The sequence below is a fragment of the Phoenix dactylifera genome, chromosome 16 (genome assembly GCF_051530095.1).
Source record: "Phoenix dactylifera cultivar Ajwa chromosome 16, Ajwa_hap1_PhDact_Kaust_v1.1, whole genome shotgun sequence".
Lineage (NCBI taxonomy): Eukaryota > Viridiplantae > Streptophyta > Magnoliopsida > Arecales > Arecaceae > Phoenix > Phoenix dactylifera.
The window spans coordinates 12,457,406-12,476,491 of record NC_143205.1 but is presented as its reverse complement, the minus strand read 5'-3'; the positions used below and the strand labels follow the sequence as shown (position 1 = coordinate 12,476,491).

The following is a 19,086-nucleotide window of genomic DNA, read 5'->3' as shown; positions in this document are numbered from 1 at the left end:
TTATTACATTATGCTGGTTCTATATTCAATTGAATTGCGAAAAATCAACCTGCCATCATCACCTTTATCATCACTTAAGCCTTCTCCAAGCAAGATGTAGTTGGCTATGGAGCACAACCTGAACTCTGAAAGGAAAGATTAAGCAAATTTTAGTGGTCGAACTTCAACTTGGTATTGATCCTCAAAAATTTGGTGCCTACTTCCTGCATGATGTAACTCTTTAGTAGGGGAGGGGCTTGCCATTAAGCTTGGAAGGCCAGTTGGCAGGTAGGGAGATATACCTCATTGGGCATACTGGCATAGTAAGGTCGAAGGAACCGGTACCGAGCACCATAACGGTTCTTCGGTGGGACGACTCGGTATAGGCCGTGCCAGGCCTGTACCAAGAGAAGGCACGACACCGTGGGAGAGAGAAAAAGAGAAAGAGAGAGCGAGCAAGGGAGGGAGGGCTGGAGGAGAGTGGCGGAACGCCGGCGGAGGTCGCAGCAGGCGAGGCTGCAGTCGGTTCTCTTGTTTCAAACAAAACAGGGGTCCGGCTACGGCTAAAAAATTTCGCGTTTTTTAAGTGAAATCGGCAAATTTCTTAGAAATTGCAATTTGCCGACTTCACTTAAAAATCGCAAAATTTTTTAGCCGCGGCTGGACCCCTGTTTCGCTCGAAACAGGAGAATCGGCCGCACCTCGCCTGCTCCTCGTGGCCTCCGCCGGCGTTTGCTACCACCTCCGACCCTCCCTCCCTCGCTCGCTCTCTCTTTCCTTCTTTGGCTCCGGCAACGGGTTTTGTTTTCGTTGCCAGAATCGTACCGGCAAACCACTGGTACAGCTCGGATCAGTCGGAACCGTCTGGTTTGGGACGATTTCGCCGACCTTGGAGCATAGTTTTGGACAACCTTTGTGGGCAAATAGGAGAAACTATCAGAAATTTTTTCTAAACTTTATAAGAATCTTAATGAAGAAGGAAGATCACGTCCTATAAGAAATTTTGTTAATTTTTCAGGTACGAGTTATAAGCCAAAGTATCAGATCTCAAAAGTCCCATAAATCATGTAAGCAAAGTGAATTAAATTATTTGGAATCAAAGGAAATTATTTGTGACACAATGTGGATGGTAAAGATGTTAACTACATCCTTCTTGGTTCCTCCTTCCATATCCCATGCTCGGAGAAGGAAGAGAAAAAAGGGACCTATAGATAATGTGTTTAGAAATCCATAACAGTCTGACCACAATGATCCATTTATTGTCTTCATGCATAAGGATAATATATTACGTGGTAGAAAATATCTCAAAATCCTAACAAACTTCCATTTTTTATAGCAATTTCTTGAGCACTATATGATGATTTCTTAGCTTTCCATACAATGAATATTGAATAGATTTGGGATGTGGATGGAGTCTGTTGAAATAGAGACACTTTGAGGTTTCCTCGAAATGAGGTATGGAAGGAAGCCGCTACAAAGAAGTTCGTGGAGCTACAAACTAACCTTCAGATTCATGTTCCTCATGGGTTGAGAATGGGAGTTGAGCTCTATGAGGTCGGATCTCCCTTTGTTCCTCAATATCTTAGTGGTAGTTTTTGATATTTGCATATTCAATTGCTTTATGGCAAAATAAAGCATTATAGTGTTTTTGGTTATTGTTATAACTTGTAACCACAAAACAACAAGGCTTGTTTTGTCATTCTTGAGCTTCAACTCTGGGTATTGGCTGTTGTGATTATGTGAGATAGTATCTTTAAATCCTTTTAAATTGGGATTTAAAGATACTAGAAATAGTATTTCATATTTTTAAATAAATAATTAGAAATCAATACTTAAATTTAGTTGGTAATCCATATTTACCATGTCAGCTGAGATTTCTATTTATTTTGAATTAAGATTGAAAGTGGAAGAAAATTTGAACTAAATGAGATATCTTGAGATCTTGACTGATAGATGTGGTCCCTTTCTAAACGAAGGACCATGATTTAATTATATAATAAATACTAGAAATAGCAAGACGTACTGAAGCACAGTCCATAAATATAGATATTATTTTTGTTGTTGTGGTTACATGTCCAAGTCAAATATTCCTTTCTTCCTACTGTTCTACTGCTAGTTGTGCGGTGGCTCAATATATCTCCAATCAAAAAGAGGGAACTGCATTAATTTATAAAATGTCAATTGGCTTCATTTGTTTACTTTTTTTCTTATAGAGTGACAAGGGAACGATAACACACCCTTCTCTACAACAAGGGGAGCTCAGATTTTTTCTGGGAAAACTTGCATTTGGAGATCGTGGACAGAGCTTCCTTGAACAGCTACAATCCATCATCAGTAAAGTGGGTAATGCTTTAGGACTGATGAGGATTCTTCTAGCTGGCAGTTGCCGTTATTCTTGTAATAATTCACGGTATAATTTCAATACTTTTAGTGGATAATGACTGTTAACTGATGTTAGATTTCCCCCCTCATACCTGATACTTTTGAACTGCAGGTTTATTAGTAGAGCTAGATATGATATGAGATTTGCAGAGAGTTGCATGAATCTTGGCTTTGTTGAAGAAAGTGTTACTGCAGGAAAAATTATGGACACAGCAATCGAGAAGTACCAATCCAATGTTAAAATCGAGTCTTTTTCTTTCCTTATAAACATGTTTTTAAAGGTAAGGTTTGAGCCGTTTAAACCATGTGTGGATACGGTTTGATCATCAGATATATTCATTTTGATTATTGGATATATTTACTTTACATACTTTGTTCTTTTTTCTTTGGAGGGTTGCTGCGTAATCATTCAGCTCGAGGTTTGAAAACTCGCTTCGGTTTCTGTTCTGAAAAATAGAATGAGTTTTGTGTTTGCAGTTCTAGTGGTTTTAGTGATTTTGCTCTAAATCATGAACCGTGAACCCTAAACCTTGAAGTGCAAATAGTATCAATTAAAATTTAGTTTAAAACAATGAAGGAAAATAAAATCAGTTGCTAATGATAAATAAGAAATGGATTGTAAATATTTCATATTGTTTAGGACCTTTAGATATATCTTTTAGTTGGTATTGTAATGAAACAGTAAAAAAATTACGTTTTTTTTTGGGAACAAAAATAAAATTTTCAAAGAGTCATGTTTGAAGTGAAGCAAATGCCAAGGTATCTTATGTCAGTGCCATTCTGTCCTAGAACTAGCATGTGCATGCAATGTGCCTTGTAGTGGCAGTGCATAATTGGGCAAGGTGCCAGCTGTTAAACCTGATATATATAATGTTGATCCTTTCCCTATCAACTTACTCTTTTAGGATCAATCAATTACTCAACATTGTATCAAATCTCAAGTTTGCTGGAGGTCACGAGTTTGAATCCCCTCATGCTAATTATTTATTTAATTATCCTAATTATTGTCTTAACTAATTTTAGTCATTGTCATCCCTCCATGTGCATGGTCCAGGCTGTACATGGGGAGGAGGTGTTAAGCTTGATATACGTTGTTGACTTCGTGGGTACCAGTCGGTTCAGCCCGTACTGTACCGGTGCCGACAAGCACCTGTACGGTACGGCTATTGAAATCGGTTCTGGGTCGGAACCGATCGGTTCATGGCCTGTACTAGTGGAAACCGCTCGGTTCGCACCGGTACGGAGTGTTCTTCATGGGAGAAAGCGTGCGTGGCTAAAGCCACGCGCTAAGTGCCACGTGTTGTGGCACTTTCGGTATGGCACCAGTTCGGCTCGGTTCGATATTGGTACCGTACCAGTACCAAACCCCACCGGTACGTCGGTACGGTCGGTACGACGAACCTTGGTTGGCTCTTTGCCTATCTGCTTAAGCTTTTAAGATCAATTGGTTACTCAACACCAGTTCCACTAGCATGCTTTGACAAGCATAGATGTGCTACTATGAGTTTTTGAAGCTACCTAAGTTTCTAAGGATGTTGCTATCGTGTCATGGAAAAAAAGGGGAATGTAAAGCAAGATAAGCATCACAAAAAAGTGAAGACATGTTCATTGTGCCATTTAAAGTAATATGATTAGGTACTGCACCCTAACTAGGAATTAGCACCTCAAAAATGACACATGATGATAGAAGTACATGGGTCGTCAAACCAATTGGTATCATGAAAGTTAGACGGTTGACAGTATAACATGCATTGTTCTTAATAAACTACATTTTGTCTTATGATGATATTGACATTCTATAAGATGTTAGTGATACACATGTAGGTGTCATACTTATTGCAGCTAACTGAGTTTGTATTCATCACCCAATCCACATAGAATGTCTTAGAGGCTCATAGACATCCTTAGTGGGTATCAAGCTTATTTCTGGGTGTTGTCAAGATGTTGGTACTTTGGAAAGCAATCTCCTGATTGTACCACACACAAGTCATGATATTTTCCCACACACTCCATGTACTGCACTGGATCATGACGTCAATTTGTAGAGTTTTTTTTGGATTTATGGTGTTTTTGAGGAAAGATTTTGAGTGGAATTGATTCCTCTCCATAAGTACCAGTCTTGGTGCCTGATTCATGCTTAAGCAAATAAATCTAGCATTCTGCATTATCAATCTTGAAAGGAAACATTTATATTTAGAAATTAAAATAAAAAATCTAGCATTTTTTCATTTTTGGAGAAGGAATAAAAATGGATTAAGAAGATATTGCACCTTATCTTGATTTTTGGCAAAGAAGTCATCAGATTTGTGAAGATGGAATGCTTATCAATTCTCCCCTCTTAGCTCTCCACTGCTAACAAAAGACCTCTATGACCCTTAGTAAGGCACTGAAGTGATTGGAACAAAAGAAAGCTCGGAACCCTTTTGGTTGGTACCATGGTAGTAAGCCATGACAAATCATACCAAACTGGCAATATGGGATAGCTTGGTTCAATACGAAGCAGTATCTTGTGGTTTGCAGGTGGCCCCCTTATACCCAATGCCTCATGTTGTTAACCAAACTTTTCCTTATACATCTCTCTCTCTCTCTCTCTCTCTCTCTCTCTCTCTCTCTCTCTCTCTCTCTGTCTCTCTGTGTTTCCTAATCTTTCAACAGGGTTTATTGCTGCTGCTGCTGTTCTTGGAGGATAAGACCTGACTTGATCTTTTCCCTTAAAAGAAACTATTTTCCCCCCGTCTCCTTGAAACAACCTATGTCACCCATACCCTTTGATCGCCTGTAAAATATGTGCATCTGAGAAGTAACAGTGGGGATGGGTACAAAACTTGGGTACTGTGAGCAGAAATTTTCTAAGATTAATAGGATTCTACACTTAGACATGTACAGAAAATGGACACTTATACCCTAGTGCATGCAACATAGGGAATAGCTGTATAAAAAATGGACATGTTTTATTAATAAATTATATCTCAGTTTAATCCTTTGTTTCAATCAGGCCTGACTTGGTCTTACCAAGTAGTCCCATTTATCCTATCTATTCTTGATAGAGTGTCCCATCATTCGTATTCTTAAGATGAAATCTTGGTAGAAGCATTGTCAATGAACTTGGGAATTCGTAATTGGGTATCAAGTAGTCTGGATAATGTATTTGAATGTTAAAACATGCTTGAAATTGGGAATTGAATGTGTTTATAATTATTATTAGATAAAACTAAATCTTTGAGCTTTTTTCCCCATATTATCATTACTTTATAACCTTTAAATAAGAATTATGTGTTTGTACTCATAATCATTGATATTAAGGCTATCTGATTTCTTTTGACTTCTGTGCGTGTAGGAACTTCAATGCAGCAGATACGACCATCTAAAAGATTTTTTCGCTGTAGTTCCATCCCTTATAGCAAACATGATAGATTCTAAAGTTCATTGTATGGATAAGCTATTAAGAAGGGACCATGAATCTGGAAATATGTTTTGTTTATATGATAGTTGTATCATGGGTGTTGCTTTTATTCTCAAGGTATGTTCACATTACCATCTAATTTCTAATCCTTTATACTGGCTTTTGATACGATGTTTATATGTAGTCAGTGTTTATAATTTATGTGAAAATCAATTTATGTATGCATTTCTGTTTTTATGCTTTCATATACTTGTTTGTTTATGTGGAGATCTGCCATCTTTGTCCAATTTGATCATTACCCAATAAGAGAGTTGGCCCATGCAATTAGCAAATTATGTTTAAAGGGCATTTGCAGTTTGTTCATTATCTTCATTGTCTGAACCTAATCTATTAGACTTTTTTTTTGGGACAGCATCGTCATTCAAGTCTTTTGACACCAAAAGTCAAATAGGTGCCATAATTAATGTCTCCAATGGTTCTTATCTATAAAGCATGAGTGTGTATCTGTGGGAGTACTGCAGTTCATATTTGAAGGATGGGTGGAGGCTGTTGCATATCTGGAGTACTTGAATGTTTGTTATGGTCCTTTACCTGCTATAGAGCCTTGTTTATACAATATTTTTTGTGCTGCCTAGGCCATTAGTTCAATACTATGTCTTGTTAAATAATCAGTTAATTGGTATTTTGGCAATAGTTATGTTTATTTGGGGTTTCATTATAACATACAATCACATTTGGATGTTTGTTATGGTCCTTTACCTACCATGGAGCCTTATTTATACATTCTTTTTTATGTGCTACCTAGGCCATCAATTCAGTACTATGTCTTGTTAGATAATCAGCTGGTTGGTATTTTGGTGTGTGGTTTCATTATCACATATGATCGCATTAATTAAATAAAATGGCAGAAATTTTCTTGAAGTATGATTACACCACTATAGTTTACATAATTGAACTATGCAAAATTGCTGATCGAACATATGAACTGATAATGTTATTAAATATGATGATTCACAATATCTAAAATGTTTAGAAACTAAGAATCAAATATTCTGGATATTTACTGTTGTGCATTAGAAGGCCATAAGATTGGTGATACTCAGTGTGCTAAAATTCATTGTAGACAATATAAATTTAAAAGGTGAAGCATTTATCATGACTTAGACATTCATAAGAAACCATATTCAATATAAATTTACAAGGTGAAGCATTTATCATGACTTTTCATAAAAAACCATATTCAGTTGGTTTGGATGTTTGTGGATTGTAAACAAGATCAGAATATTGTCTTGTACCATTAAAATTGTCCAATTTTGTGACCATTTGACCCATTAATAGAGCTCCAAATTGACTGGATGTTGTGCTTGTGCACGCGCACAGACATAATTCTACTGAATCTCTGTGAGCCACACACACAAATGTTGTATAAATTGCCATGTATATAAATGCTTTGCTTTATGTATTGATGCTTGTTCAATGAACAAACAGTGAGCATCATCGAGACTCAAATTTATATCTGTATTTGTTTTAAACAGATATGGATACAAATTGGATACTGTAAGTATGTATATAAACATAGATATAAGTCGAATAGTTAAATTTTATGGCCACAGAATCAAAGATATTACTTAGTGGATGGTAAATCAAGTTAATAGCATGTTAATATGGTCATATATTTTTCTTAAAAGTTCATGAGTATTATATAAAATTAAATAGGGTTACAAATAGAATTGGATATTCAGATACGGATTGGGTAGTTGTCTATCGATATCCATATCCATTTTTTTTTTATGGATATATATGAATATGAATATAAGTCATATGCTCAAATTTCTATCCATATTTAGGGTTGAATACGAAAATAGATCTGATTGGATATTATCTGATCCACTTTCACCCTATGAATTAGGCTTGGGAGTCATGTCCTATATACACGTCTAATACATTGTATGGGGCAGCCTTTTGATATATTAGTAAAATTTTTCGAAGAGAACTTCCTTCACCAAACAAAGTTTAATTCTAGTCTTACTAGACTTGGGAACCTAATATAAAATATTCCATATAATTGCTAGTGTACGCTACCTATGATCTAAGTATTCCATATTGAAGGATATGCTATAAGCAGTGGAATCTTAGTTTAGCTAGGAGAACAAAGTTCTTAAGGTGGTGCGGCAAGGGCTCTGGTGGTGTCGGAGTCAGAGGAAGAGGGAAGAGGCTAGGCATCAAAATAGGAGAGGGATTAGATGGTAGGGAGTAGAGTTGGAGAGGAAGGGGAGAGAAGAAAGAGGCTAAGGAGAGGGTAGGAGGGTGAAGGTGGCGAGCAAGAGAGATGGGTGCAGTCAGCATCGAGGGGGAGAGAGAGATATCCATGGTGGGACAAAGTGTCAATGCTAGAACTTTCATGATTCCAGTGCTGTATCTTCATTGTGTCTCACTTTTTCGTTCGACAATGGTCCATTCATGTAAAACAACATATTTGTAGTGGGGGATAGAGAGATAGCATGGTAGAGGATGCTAGGTTAGGAAAATGAGGTCGGGAGGCTTGCGCTCCCCTGGATAATCATTACTTGACATAACTTTAATTCTCCTCAAGAACCTCCATCTCTTTAATTTAGAAGATATGTTATTTAGAACTTTCGTTCTAATTCATTCCATTTTATTAATGCACAATCTTTTACATTGCTTGTAAATTCTATCATGCTAACTTATTCAAAAATGTAAATGCGAAAATATAATTCTATGTTGGCTTGATGATGGATCTTGGCCACTCAAGAAGAAAATAGCTGACTTAGTTGATGTTGAGTTTTGATGGTATGGTGTTAAATTGCGGTTGTCAGTTGGATCCTCATTATGCAACTTTTCTTTTCTCATTTAAATATGGATAATGCAAAATAAACCATATATTGTATGAAGATTATTTTGGAGATGAAGCATGCGAAAGCATTCCATGTGCAGACATCAATTTGTCAGCATCTCCTCTTCTTAATTGCCTCGAGTTTATTGGAATTTATTTTGGTCAAGAAGGCGTGGATTTATAATATTGAATTATTTACATATATAATGATTGTAATGTTATTTTTAAATATTATTATTACTTGCAGGTTATGGGGCAGGAGAAGTCATTTGATGAATTGAATTGGTTTGCTTCTGCAAAGAAGAATCTTGAGGGAGTATCACCTTCAGAAGACCATAGCAGTAGTTCGGAACAAAGGAGGGGGAGTAGTCTTGTTGCATGGATGCTGTGGGGCCAGGCTCCATCTGCTTCAACTGAAGTCCAGAAGGTTTTAAAATGACCTTGCTCTTTCTTTAGACTCATAATTAGTTCATTCTAATCGGCATCCATTCCTTCAATGTAGCGGGCTGTTGACAAGCGTAGGAGATGCAGAAAGGAAGTTGAGCTCATAGAATGCGGTCTCAAAGTTGCCAGAACTATCATGTCATAATATGATGCTTTCTTTCTTTCTTTCCTTCTTTTTTGTTTTTTTTTTTGGTAGGGAGGGGTGTTTATCTACAATATTATGTAATTTAAGTGTAGGGAGAGGGAGGGAGAGAGAGAGAGAGAGAGAGAGAGAGAGAGAGAGCGAGAGAGAAGCTGATGAAGCTTTTCATGGAAATTGTTCTATTGTACTACAAATATTCCGCCAAGAAAAGAGGAAGATATCAAATAATTTAGATTTATGCAACTACAGTCCTTAGAATATCAAGCTATTGCAACCATCTTCAAGACAACTAATTTAGATTTCCATACTGCAAGAACATTTTGCTTTAGGGGATTGACGGCCTAAGCCCACTCAGTTTTTTGCAATGAAGAAAAGAATAAACAAGTAGGCTACCACCATACTGGGCAAGAAATCACCCAAGAAGTCCATCCTCTTGATTTAGGGGCAAGACGATGTGCCACCGAGCCACATGTTTAAGTATCCCTTTTATGTTATCTTCACCATTCATTGTCTTTCCAAGAAGCTCTATGTTCATCAATATGGAGAAATTTCTTGAGGTGATAACCCTAATTATTTGGTATTGTTCGAGAGGCTTTAGAGCTCGTTTGGGAAAATCTGTCCAGATCTCGCTGATAGAGGGGGTGGGAGGAAGATAGCAAGGGCTATCGCAGGGTTTGATTCTTGCAAGATTCAAAAAGAGAAAACAAAATTTTCTTGCAAAATCCTTCTGTATTTTTGAAATTTTCTGGAGATTAAACCCAAGTTAAAACGTTTAACTCAATAATGCATGCACGGTGGATTGGATTTCCGATTTTGAGTGTTATTAAGTTTTTACCCAAACCCTAGGCCAATAAGATGTTGGGTACCTGATCTGATCCTTGTAGGGGTGGTAATTGCTTGGACAAGATGTAGGTAGGGTCGGATGTAGGATCAAATCTAATAAAATTTGTCAATGCAAATTTAACTTATTTATTAAATAAATTAAAATTTTAAATTAAATTTTAATTATTTTGTTAAATTAATAATTTAGTTTAATTTATAATAAATTGAAATAAGTTAAGTGGGTTAGTATTGCCGCAAGTTGAAATATAGGCATATTACTTAATTTCACATCCAAATCCAATAATACTCCTCTTTGCGTTCCTGTTCAAAGACTAATTTATTCGGATTGGCATGAGGGTCCAATTCCATTATATTGCTAGAATCTATGTTGTATATGTGAAGCAGGGCCGGATATAGAATAAAATCTAATAAAATTTATCAATACGAATTTAACTTATTTATTAAATAAATTAAATTTTCAAATTTAATTTTAATTATTTTATTAAATTAATAATTTAGTTTAATTTATAATAAATTGAAATAAGTTAAATGGGTTAGTATTGCCGCAGTTGAAATATAGGCATATTACTCAATTTCACATCCAAACCCAATAACACTCCTCTTTGCGCGCTTGGAGCGGACGCAGAGCTGTTGCTCCCTCTCTACGGCCATGGCGGTGGCGGCGGTGATGAAAAGGCCGGTGGCGGACATACCGGCCTTCTTCCGCCCACCCTTTGCTCTTCTTAGAAGCCTGAGCACTTCCGTCGCTCCTCCGGCTTCGAGTTCTTCAGCCGCTAGCGAGTCGAAGCCGAAGCGGAGGAAGAAGAAGAACCTGTTCGACGTGATACAGTTCCTCCCCGACTGGGGGATCGGCTACAGGGTGGCGAAGACCCATTGGAGAGATGTCTCCTACGAGCTCTCCAAGATCAATCTCTATAAGGTCATTTCCAGACCCCCCAACTCCTTCTTCCTTTCCACCACCATTTTCTTCTAAAATCTCTCACTGTCTTTGTCTTGTTTGATGTTATTACATAACAGGATGGGCGACACGGCAAGGCGTGGGGGATTAGATACAAGGCTGGTGAGTCAAAAAAAAATCTTTTTTGTCCCCTTGTCCTTGCCATTTTGCTACACAAAAGGAGAATTTTTGCAAAGAAGTCTTACCAATTGATCTGCTTACTGTATGTTAACAAAAACAATTTTGTAAGAGCGATTCCCATCGAAGTCCCAGATTGGGACTTTTTGACATTTCCAACATACCAGCAGTTAGGAATTTTTGGTTGCTACCAAATTATATCAAGATTGCGTTGCCTAATGTTTTGCGAATTTCTTGATCACATGAATGAGAGAGTGCACATTTGATCCAGCTTATAAATTTACTTGTGGCATAGAATGCCATGAGTCATTCTTTCGTATGCTAGAGGAAATTATCCCATGAACTATCATTTCAGTATAGGCATCTACCAAGGAAGTTGGCAAATGACTTATTGTCTCAGTTGTTTTAAATTTGTGCCTGACTTCAAAGATTTTCTTGGGTGGATGCCGTCTGCCTTGTTACTTGCACTACTTGTAGACTTGGGCTCCTGTTGGGCAGGGGAGACCACCTGGGTGCCAAGGCTGGTTAATAGTCAGCCATTTCAGTGCTTATTGATTTGTTAGTGCTTGGGCAGACATTATTTTGTTATGTGTATGCCATGGAAGTCGGAAAATTTAATAAATCATTTACTTCTTATCTATATCTTAGTTAGACTATTATACATCACTTAGAACTTTTTTAAGAAAAAGGAGAAAGTGAGGGAAAGCCCAAAGTTCATTTCATTATAACTGAAAAATTAAAGGGTAATACAAATACGCTCCCATATATCAAGATAAATACTGAAGTTCATAAGTTTGTTGGAGTTGTTGCACTTTCAATTTGAAAGGTATGTTTTGTGATGGTCAGGTAATTTGACTGTTGTATGTAAATGTTTTTCGTTTATGTCTAAAACTTATGTTTTGTCATTGGTCATCCTAAATTAATATACTTCATTTTACCAAGCATGCTATAAATAGTGACCTATGATGAGTAAGGAAAAGGAAATTTGTGAGAAAAAGAACATGATGAGACCATTCTGAGGCTGCAGAATGGTGTTTGCAGAGCAATGATAAAGAAAATCACAAGTGAGATCGACAGTAGAAGCAAGTATTGCGACAACTAAATTAGATCTAGCATTATATAGTAACTCAGAATCTCGACATACAAACCTTTAAAAGTGACAATTTAAAGCAGCCAATGGCTTGCGTGAAAGAGTAGATGCCCTACAAGCCAATCGCAATATGTATTGTGAAGGATTTTCTTTTGATTTTCCAAATCATGTACATGACATTCAATATAAATAAAGGCATTGTGTTTCATCATATGCTGTTGATTATATTTGTGATGAACTCCTTAGATTAAGGCAATGATTTTGAGGCTATGATGAGATCATACTAGTGAGACCTAAAATCCTAAAATCCTAATCTTAAATATTCCCAGTCATTGGTACATTGAGTCGGGGATTAATGTTTACCGGAAAGACTGGCACATCTTATGTATGCTCGATGCAGAGGGTGATTGATCTCACAATCACTTGTGTGGAGACACTAATACAAAGATGTGGGTGCTCATTAGAGAAATGAGTTCACTGAATTGACCTACAAAGAGAAATCTTATGAAGTTTTACTTACATGTCAAAAGATGATTCTCTTAGTGGGAGTTGTGCAACTGATCCTTTGACCTGAGATCACCATAGTATCTTGTGCACATAAATCCATATTTTGGTTTCCACTCATTCATGACAATAAGTTATGTACGAGGTCTTCTGGATATGGTGGAATGTGTACGAAGGTTATGAGTAGGTCAACAAGGAATTAATCACTTCTAGTAAGAGAAGATCGCATCCTATTTATTCTAATCATATGATAATTCAGGAAGCCTTTGATCAAAGCACAATGAAAATTAGAAAGAGTTTCTAATATTTCATTATTCGAATTATCATTAGAAGATAGAGAAATATATGAATATGAAATTGAGTTTAACATATATTCATACTCATATACATATTCGGGATGCAGTTTGTTTAAAGGATTGAATTGCACGGTAACTTGCCATTGAAGGGTATTTTTGGTATTTCCACCAAATTCCATATTTTCCGGGTAGACATGACACGTTGCTAGACGTCAATCTTGTCTTATAGGTTTGATCGAATTAAAGAGTTTAATTCGATCACCAATTAGAAAGGATTCTAATTGTTAAGTTCGGGTTCGCGCAGTTTGGACTTAAATCGATTAGAAGAGTTCTAATCAAGTTGGGTCAACTCGCACTCACACCTATTGCTGGCTAAGTATGGAACCCAATGGGTCACACACAAGAAAACTTATTAAGGATCTAATTGGATTAGATCATGTTTGCAAGATAGACATCTTAGCAGGTGTTGCAAACCCTTAGCTCTTGATTCGAATTGGATTCGAATCCGATTCTTAATTAATCTAATTTGATTAGATCATGTTCTAATATGGGTTAGCCAAGAGTTGGCACCTAATTGGCTTGGTTTGAGTCTAATTGGATTAGATTTAATAAATCATTCAATCTAGACCGTTAGATCTTGATCTACCGTTGGATGAAGACATAATGGAGAGTTGGTTTAACTCAATTGGATTGGGTTAGAGGATGGCTATCATAATTGACCATTGGATTTTAATCCCACCATTGGATGAAGACATAATGGGTCAAGTGAATGGCGCCTTGCATTGGAGCCCTTGGATCATCATCATGAAAGATCAAGAGGTGAGGCGTGATGGACATGTGATTAGCATGTGATGTTGACTTGGTCAAAATATAGCACCACATGAAAGGACATATCATTTGATACACCTCCTCACTTGATTTGCACCTCCTCTTATTTGATATGGCCCTTTAGATGATGCCCTTTCATGGGAGGATGTGTGGATGGGATGCATCCCTTGGAGATGCATCCCTATACCTATTATAAATAGGCTAGCACTCCATAGGTCATCATTCCAACTCCACCCCACTCCTCTCTTCTTTCTTTCTTACATTAGTTTCTTTCTTTCTAGCATTGCTTCTAGTGTGTCCTAAGCCAAGACAAGGTGGTCTTCTTTAGGACAAAAGGATTAGAAGTGATTTTAGAAGGTTAAAGAAAAATAGAAAGAAAGGAAAGCAAGCCATTAGAGTTCTTTAGAAGAATTCTGCATTAAGGATCAAAGTCTTTGGAGCTTAAGACTTAAATCAAGTTTTCGTATGGATCAACGTTGGAGGGTGAACACTTGGGCACCTAGTGGAAATTCTGCATATTGGATTAGCGTTAGAGGTATTCTTCTATTGCTGCATTTATATTATATTATTTGATTGCTTCCATTAAGGTGATCTTGGCTTATAAGGGTTTTATGTTAAGGTACTTTATCAAGAAATTTTTAAAATTCCTAGCTTCCGCTGCCCATTATAGCATGCTAGAACCCTTCATTGTGGAAACAGATAAAAGCAAATTCCCACTGGAGCTCTCCCTGTCACAACGGAAACAGTTGTGATGGAGCAAGTCAATCCATCATGAACTGACTTATGTATATGCATATGTATATGTATACGAATGTGTATGTGTATATAACATGGATCTTCTTCTGGATATTTCTTCATGATTCCTGATTAGTAAATGTTCTAATAGTGCAAGATTCAAAGTAAGCTCATAGATGATGATGCTAATTTTATTAATGAATAGGCATTATTTAAGATGTTGTTCAGTACCATTTCTATGCTTTCTATTGAGGAGAACAAGATATAGTAGAAACCAAAAGTTTCCGGGACCAGTTAAAACCATTTCCATGCATGAGAGATGAGCATAATCTTTAGCATCGAGTTCGAGTGTACTTCATAATTGTTTTACTGAACTAGACTGTTTTTTCAGGGTGCTCACATGAAGATTATTGTCTATATGCACACGAGCTTTATGCAAAACTCAACTAACAACAAACCTTGCTTTCTGATACTGTTCCATGGTGCTGAAAGTAACTCTTTCAGATAGTTGCAAAGTTCAAGCACCAGTCTTAGGCTTTCAGGTGCTCAGCCTGGTTTTCCATTGGCTGCACCGGTTCCTGTTGTTCCTAGCCATGTGTTCATGAATCTAGATTATTCTTTTATGCACCTGTTTTGTAAGTCATCATATACTTCAATTTTTGTAGTCATGTAGTTTAGGTATCTTTACAGAGAAGTGTATCCTGCAGGTTTTCCAGCAGCAGATGCTCCTGTGAAAATGAGTGGCATAAACAAGCGCGGATGGAAGTATGTTCCAGAGTCTGCAAAGAACATTCAAAACTCTCCCAAAGTGGTGGAGCAGAGCTTGGCTTAGTTTTGAGGCTTTGTAGTGCACCTTGTCTATTCCTCTGTTCTTGCTGCTCATTGTCCATTTGTAAGGCTTTATCAGGTGGCCTTTTGCATGATAGTGTTTTAATTGATGAGGCTTGTCTAATCTCTGGTGGGATTACTTAGGATAGTTTTAAAAACACTTTATATTTGCAGGGATGCATCATATTAAACTTTAACAGTTGCTGTGCAGTCTTCAGCTTGATGCAATAGAAATCACTACGTGCATGCCTTATGTATTGTTATTTTTGCTGGTCAACTTTCTGGACTTGTGGTGTGGAAGGAACGGACAGTCGAATGCTCAACAACTTGTAATTTCTATTGCCTCAAACACTCGTTGGGCTGGAGCCTGTTGACGATGTATTTGGCAAAATTAACTTTTAATTGTAGTTTGGGTGCTTAACTTTATCTGCCTCCGTGGTCTTTTTATTGCAAAAGTGTCTCCACTGTTCATACTTTTAATTTTGTTCCAAAATTTTGTCCAGCAGTATTGCATCAGAGGGTCTTCCTTGGATAAATTTTGTTCAGAATCATCCGTCCATACAGATTTTGCCAAACTCTTCCTTCCATCCACCTGTATAGATTTTGCATTCGGATTAAATACTGATCAAATACTAATATACTCATATCTATATTTATATTTTTTGACGAATACAGATACGAATATTAGTCGGATACAAAAATTTATATCTATATTTGTTTTAAACGGATACCGGTACAAATCGAATACTGAAAGTATCGATATCAATACAGATATAAATCGGATAATTAAATTTTATAGCCATATAATCAAAGATGTTACTAAGTGGATGATAAATCAAATTAATAGCATATTAATAAAGTTATTTATTTTTTAAAAATATTCATGAGTGCTATATAAAATTAAATAGAATTATAAATTGAATGAAATATACGGATTAGATATTTGTCTGTCCATATTCATATTTTTTTTTTTTTGACAGATATTGATACGGATATGGATGTTAGTGAGATATTCAAATTTTTATCTATATCCGAATAAATTAGAATATAAAATTAGATTCAAATAAATATTATCTAATTCATCTTCACCCTACTTGGGCGCAACCCGAACTCTACAGCTAGAGATGGCTGAGCGGCATTGTGTCTGATGAAGTTGAGGACCTAAATATAAAATATCAACAGTGCAAAGGGCTAAAATACCAAATGGCCCTCTAGGCTCTAGGCTCGCCTTTTTTTTTTTTTCTTTCTTCCCCTCATCCCTCGGCTTTCTCGTTCCTCCATCCCTCACAACCCCCAGCTCGCCACCGCCCGCCGCCCTCCTCCCGCCGCCCTCCTCCCGCCGCCAGCTCCCTTCTCCGCCACTAGCGTGCCGCAGTAAGTCTCTCTCTCACTCTGTGCCATGGGCGCCGTCTGACCACCACCACTTAGTCCCCGTCTTCCACCTCTTCCACCGCAACCGGCTCCTCGTCCACCTCATCTCTCCCCCTCTCACAGTTCTGGGTAGTGTTTGTCGATTTTTTTTCTCCTGATTTCGTTGAGAGGAGATCGTATACGATTTGGATTTTCGCGTAGAGTCGAGCCCATACCATAAAAAAATTGATCTTTGTTCGGTTCGATTGCAAGATCGATGAGAAATTTTTTCCCTTTTCCTTTTCTTCTATAATATGTCTATTTCCCATGTCTTGTTGTGAGATAGCATCGTTACGTTGCTTCGATATATTTGGTCTTTAGCTTTCGTCCATTATGTGTTTGCTACAATGCGTAGCCATTTCTGGTCCTCTTTCATTGTTGAGGAACTCAAGTCCCGCGAATGGGCAAGAAAAAAAAAAGAAAAGGAATAGAATAGACTTTCCTCTTCTTTTGTTTGGGAGTTTTAGGAGGAAAGAGAAAGTACTTTTTAGAAGTTTAGCGAGAAAAAAAAGAAAACATACATTTTTAACATTTTTACTAAAATACCGGTATGCTTTTGAGCAGAGGTGCAAATGGATCGGGTCGGATCGGGTTATGAGTGACCCCGACCCAACCTGAATCTTTATTTGGGTCCTAATTTTAGACCCAGATCTAACCTACTAGAAAATCAGGTTAAAACAAAAGATGCCTTAGGATATATTTGTCCTTTTAATTTGATACTTCTTTAATTTAAGGGTAAAATAGGTATTATAAAAAAATTATTAATTTCTAATTTTTTTTCTTTCCAAATCCTTCCACTTATGGAAGGAAAGAAAGGAGAGAATTGAAGCCCAAAATTTTTCCTCCTATTCCCTTCTTTTCTTTTCCTTTCCCTCCACTAAAAAACTCTCAAACATCAAAATTTTTAACTTTTTCTTCCATTCCATTTCTTTCTCCTCAATTCCAAGTTTTCAAATGGAGCCTATCATATTTTCTTTGTACAACATGTTTCGTTGGAACTCCGGCATTAATAAGAGTGTGTAATCTTTCAGACTGTACTTTTCTATTTCTTCCTTGTTTCATTGGAGGAAATCTTTTTCAGTCCAAGATAAGATATGATACATATTTAAACAAAAAAATTTAGAAATTATGTAAATTGATGTTTGGCATATGTTGTATAGGATTTTCGTAATTGTAACAGAAGCATTGAGCTGCTTTTCTTGGATTCTTTTTTTTTTTGTGACAAAAAATTCTGATCTTGTTCTATCTTATCTGGTATTCCACATGTAAGCACTTTGGATGTCGACAACATTATCCTGTCTGTAAAAGTGTGATCTCATGAGCTATTTGTTTCCTTCACTTCTGTAGGCCACAGCATTTGCCTGGTTAGATACAATGGTTAACGCAATTAAAGGTCTTTTAATATCCTGGTAAGTGCCAAATCTGATGAAGTTGGTTGCCCCTTCATGTTCTTATGCTGTTTCATTGGTGCTTTAATTTAATTGTCCATTTGTATATACTCATGATTCTATGTGCTTTCCAGTGATGTGCCGATGGCGCAGTTCATTGTCAATTTGAATGCTTCTTTGCCTGCTTCACAGAGGTTCATTGTGCACATGCTTGACAGTACACACATGTTTGTGCAACCTCATGTGGCGGAGATGATTCGGAGCAAGATTGCGGAGTTCCGGGACCAAAACACTTATGAGAAACCGGCATAATTCATCACTAAACTCCTGTCAGAAGCTTGGAGTTGTATATGTTCATCCATAATTTTCTTGGTTTGATTTACCTGAAATGATGTCTTAAATCTCTATAATAGATGTTGGATTTAATTTTTGAATTTGTTGCGTGGAAGACTACCACTTGACATTACCATTAAGTAGCTTTTATTTCCTGGAAATCTGACATGGAAGGTTATTCTTGATGATTATTGTGCTGGTTGTGATTTTGGTTAGCGGATCATTGAAGGCAACTTTTATGTATCTGTCATGCTTATAACACTCTAGATATTGAGATTTGCCCATCTTCAACATTATGTATAGAGTTACACAGCTTCTAGATCTATTCAGCTGCTATTCTAGTTGATAAAGTTCAAAATTCATCTAGTTATGCTCACCCAGAGCAGGTTGTGTGGCTGATTCATCATTGTTAGGTCTTCAGTTATTCTGAAAGGAATTGAAGTTGGGCACCAATCAGTTCTTAGATACTGTTCCATTATTAGAGTAGTTAATTATTTTCCAATGTGATGGTGAAGGCTTCTTTAGTGAGGTCTCTTTAGATGCTTATTTGCT

The 19,086-nt window shown here is 36.9% G+C and overlaps 3 protein-coding genes across 9 annotated transcripts in view; all 3 read left to right on the top strand.

Moving 5' to 3' along the window:
• The window catches only part of LOC103708236 (uncharacterized), a 38,320-nt gene extending 28,873 nt beyond the window's left edge, over positions 1-9,447 (top strand). For 5 of the 6 annotated variants that reach the window (XM_088712825.2, XM_088712827.2, XM_008793061.6 and 2 more), the window contains 5 exons: positions 2,193-2,389; positions 2,474-2,642; positions 5,699-5,881; positions 8,866-9,045; positions 9,121-9,447. In XM_088712825.2, the coding sequence (XP_088568951.2) occupies positions 2,193-2,389; positions 2,474-2,642; positions 5,699-5,881; positions 8,866-9,045; positions 9,121-9,207 (816 nt within the window). In that variant the 3' untranslated portion in view covers positions 9,208-9,447. The remainder of the gene's footprint in view (positions 1-2,192; positions 2,390-2,473; positions 2,643-5,698; positions 5,882-8,865; positions 9,046-9,120) is intronic. The other variant, XM_088712828.2, reaches the window with a different exon arrangement.
• Positions 9,448-10,612: 1,165 nt separating this feature from the next.
• Positions 10,613-15,666, top strand: LOC103708235 (uncharacterized). The gene is made up of 3 exons (XM_008793059.5): positions 10,613-10,966; positions 11,065-11,107; positions 15,283-15,666. The coding sequence occupies exons 1-3, from the start codon at positions 10,697-10,699 to the stop codon at positions 15,405-15,407; spliced, it is 438 nt and encodes a 145-aa protein (XP_008791281.4). The 5' UTR covers positions 10,613-10,696; the 3' UTR covers positions 15,408-15,666.
• Positions 15,611-18,717, top strand: LOC103708234 (Nucleotide excision repair, TFIIH, subunit TTDA). 2 transcript variants are annotated; one of them, XM_088712601.1, is made up of 3 exons: positions 15,611-15,732; positions 18,161-18,222; positions 18,336-18,717. In XM_088712601.1, exons 1-3 carry the CDS (start codon positions 15,649-15,651, stop codon positions 18,511-18,513), a joined length of 324 nt encoding a protein of 107 aa, XP_088568727.1. In that variant the 5' UTR covers positions 15,611-15,648; the 3' UTR covers positions 18,514-18,717. The 2 variants fall into 2 exon arrangements, with proteins under 2 accessions (XP_088568727.1, XP_008791280.1); XM_008793058.6 differs by lacking the exon at positions 15,611-15,732 and adding an exon at positions 16,715-16,777.
• The last annotated feature ends 369 nt before the right edge of the window (positions 18,718-19,086 follow it).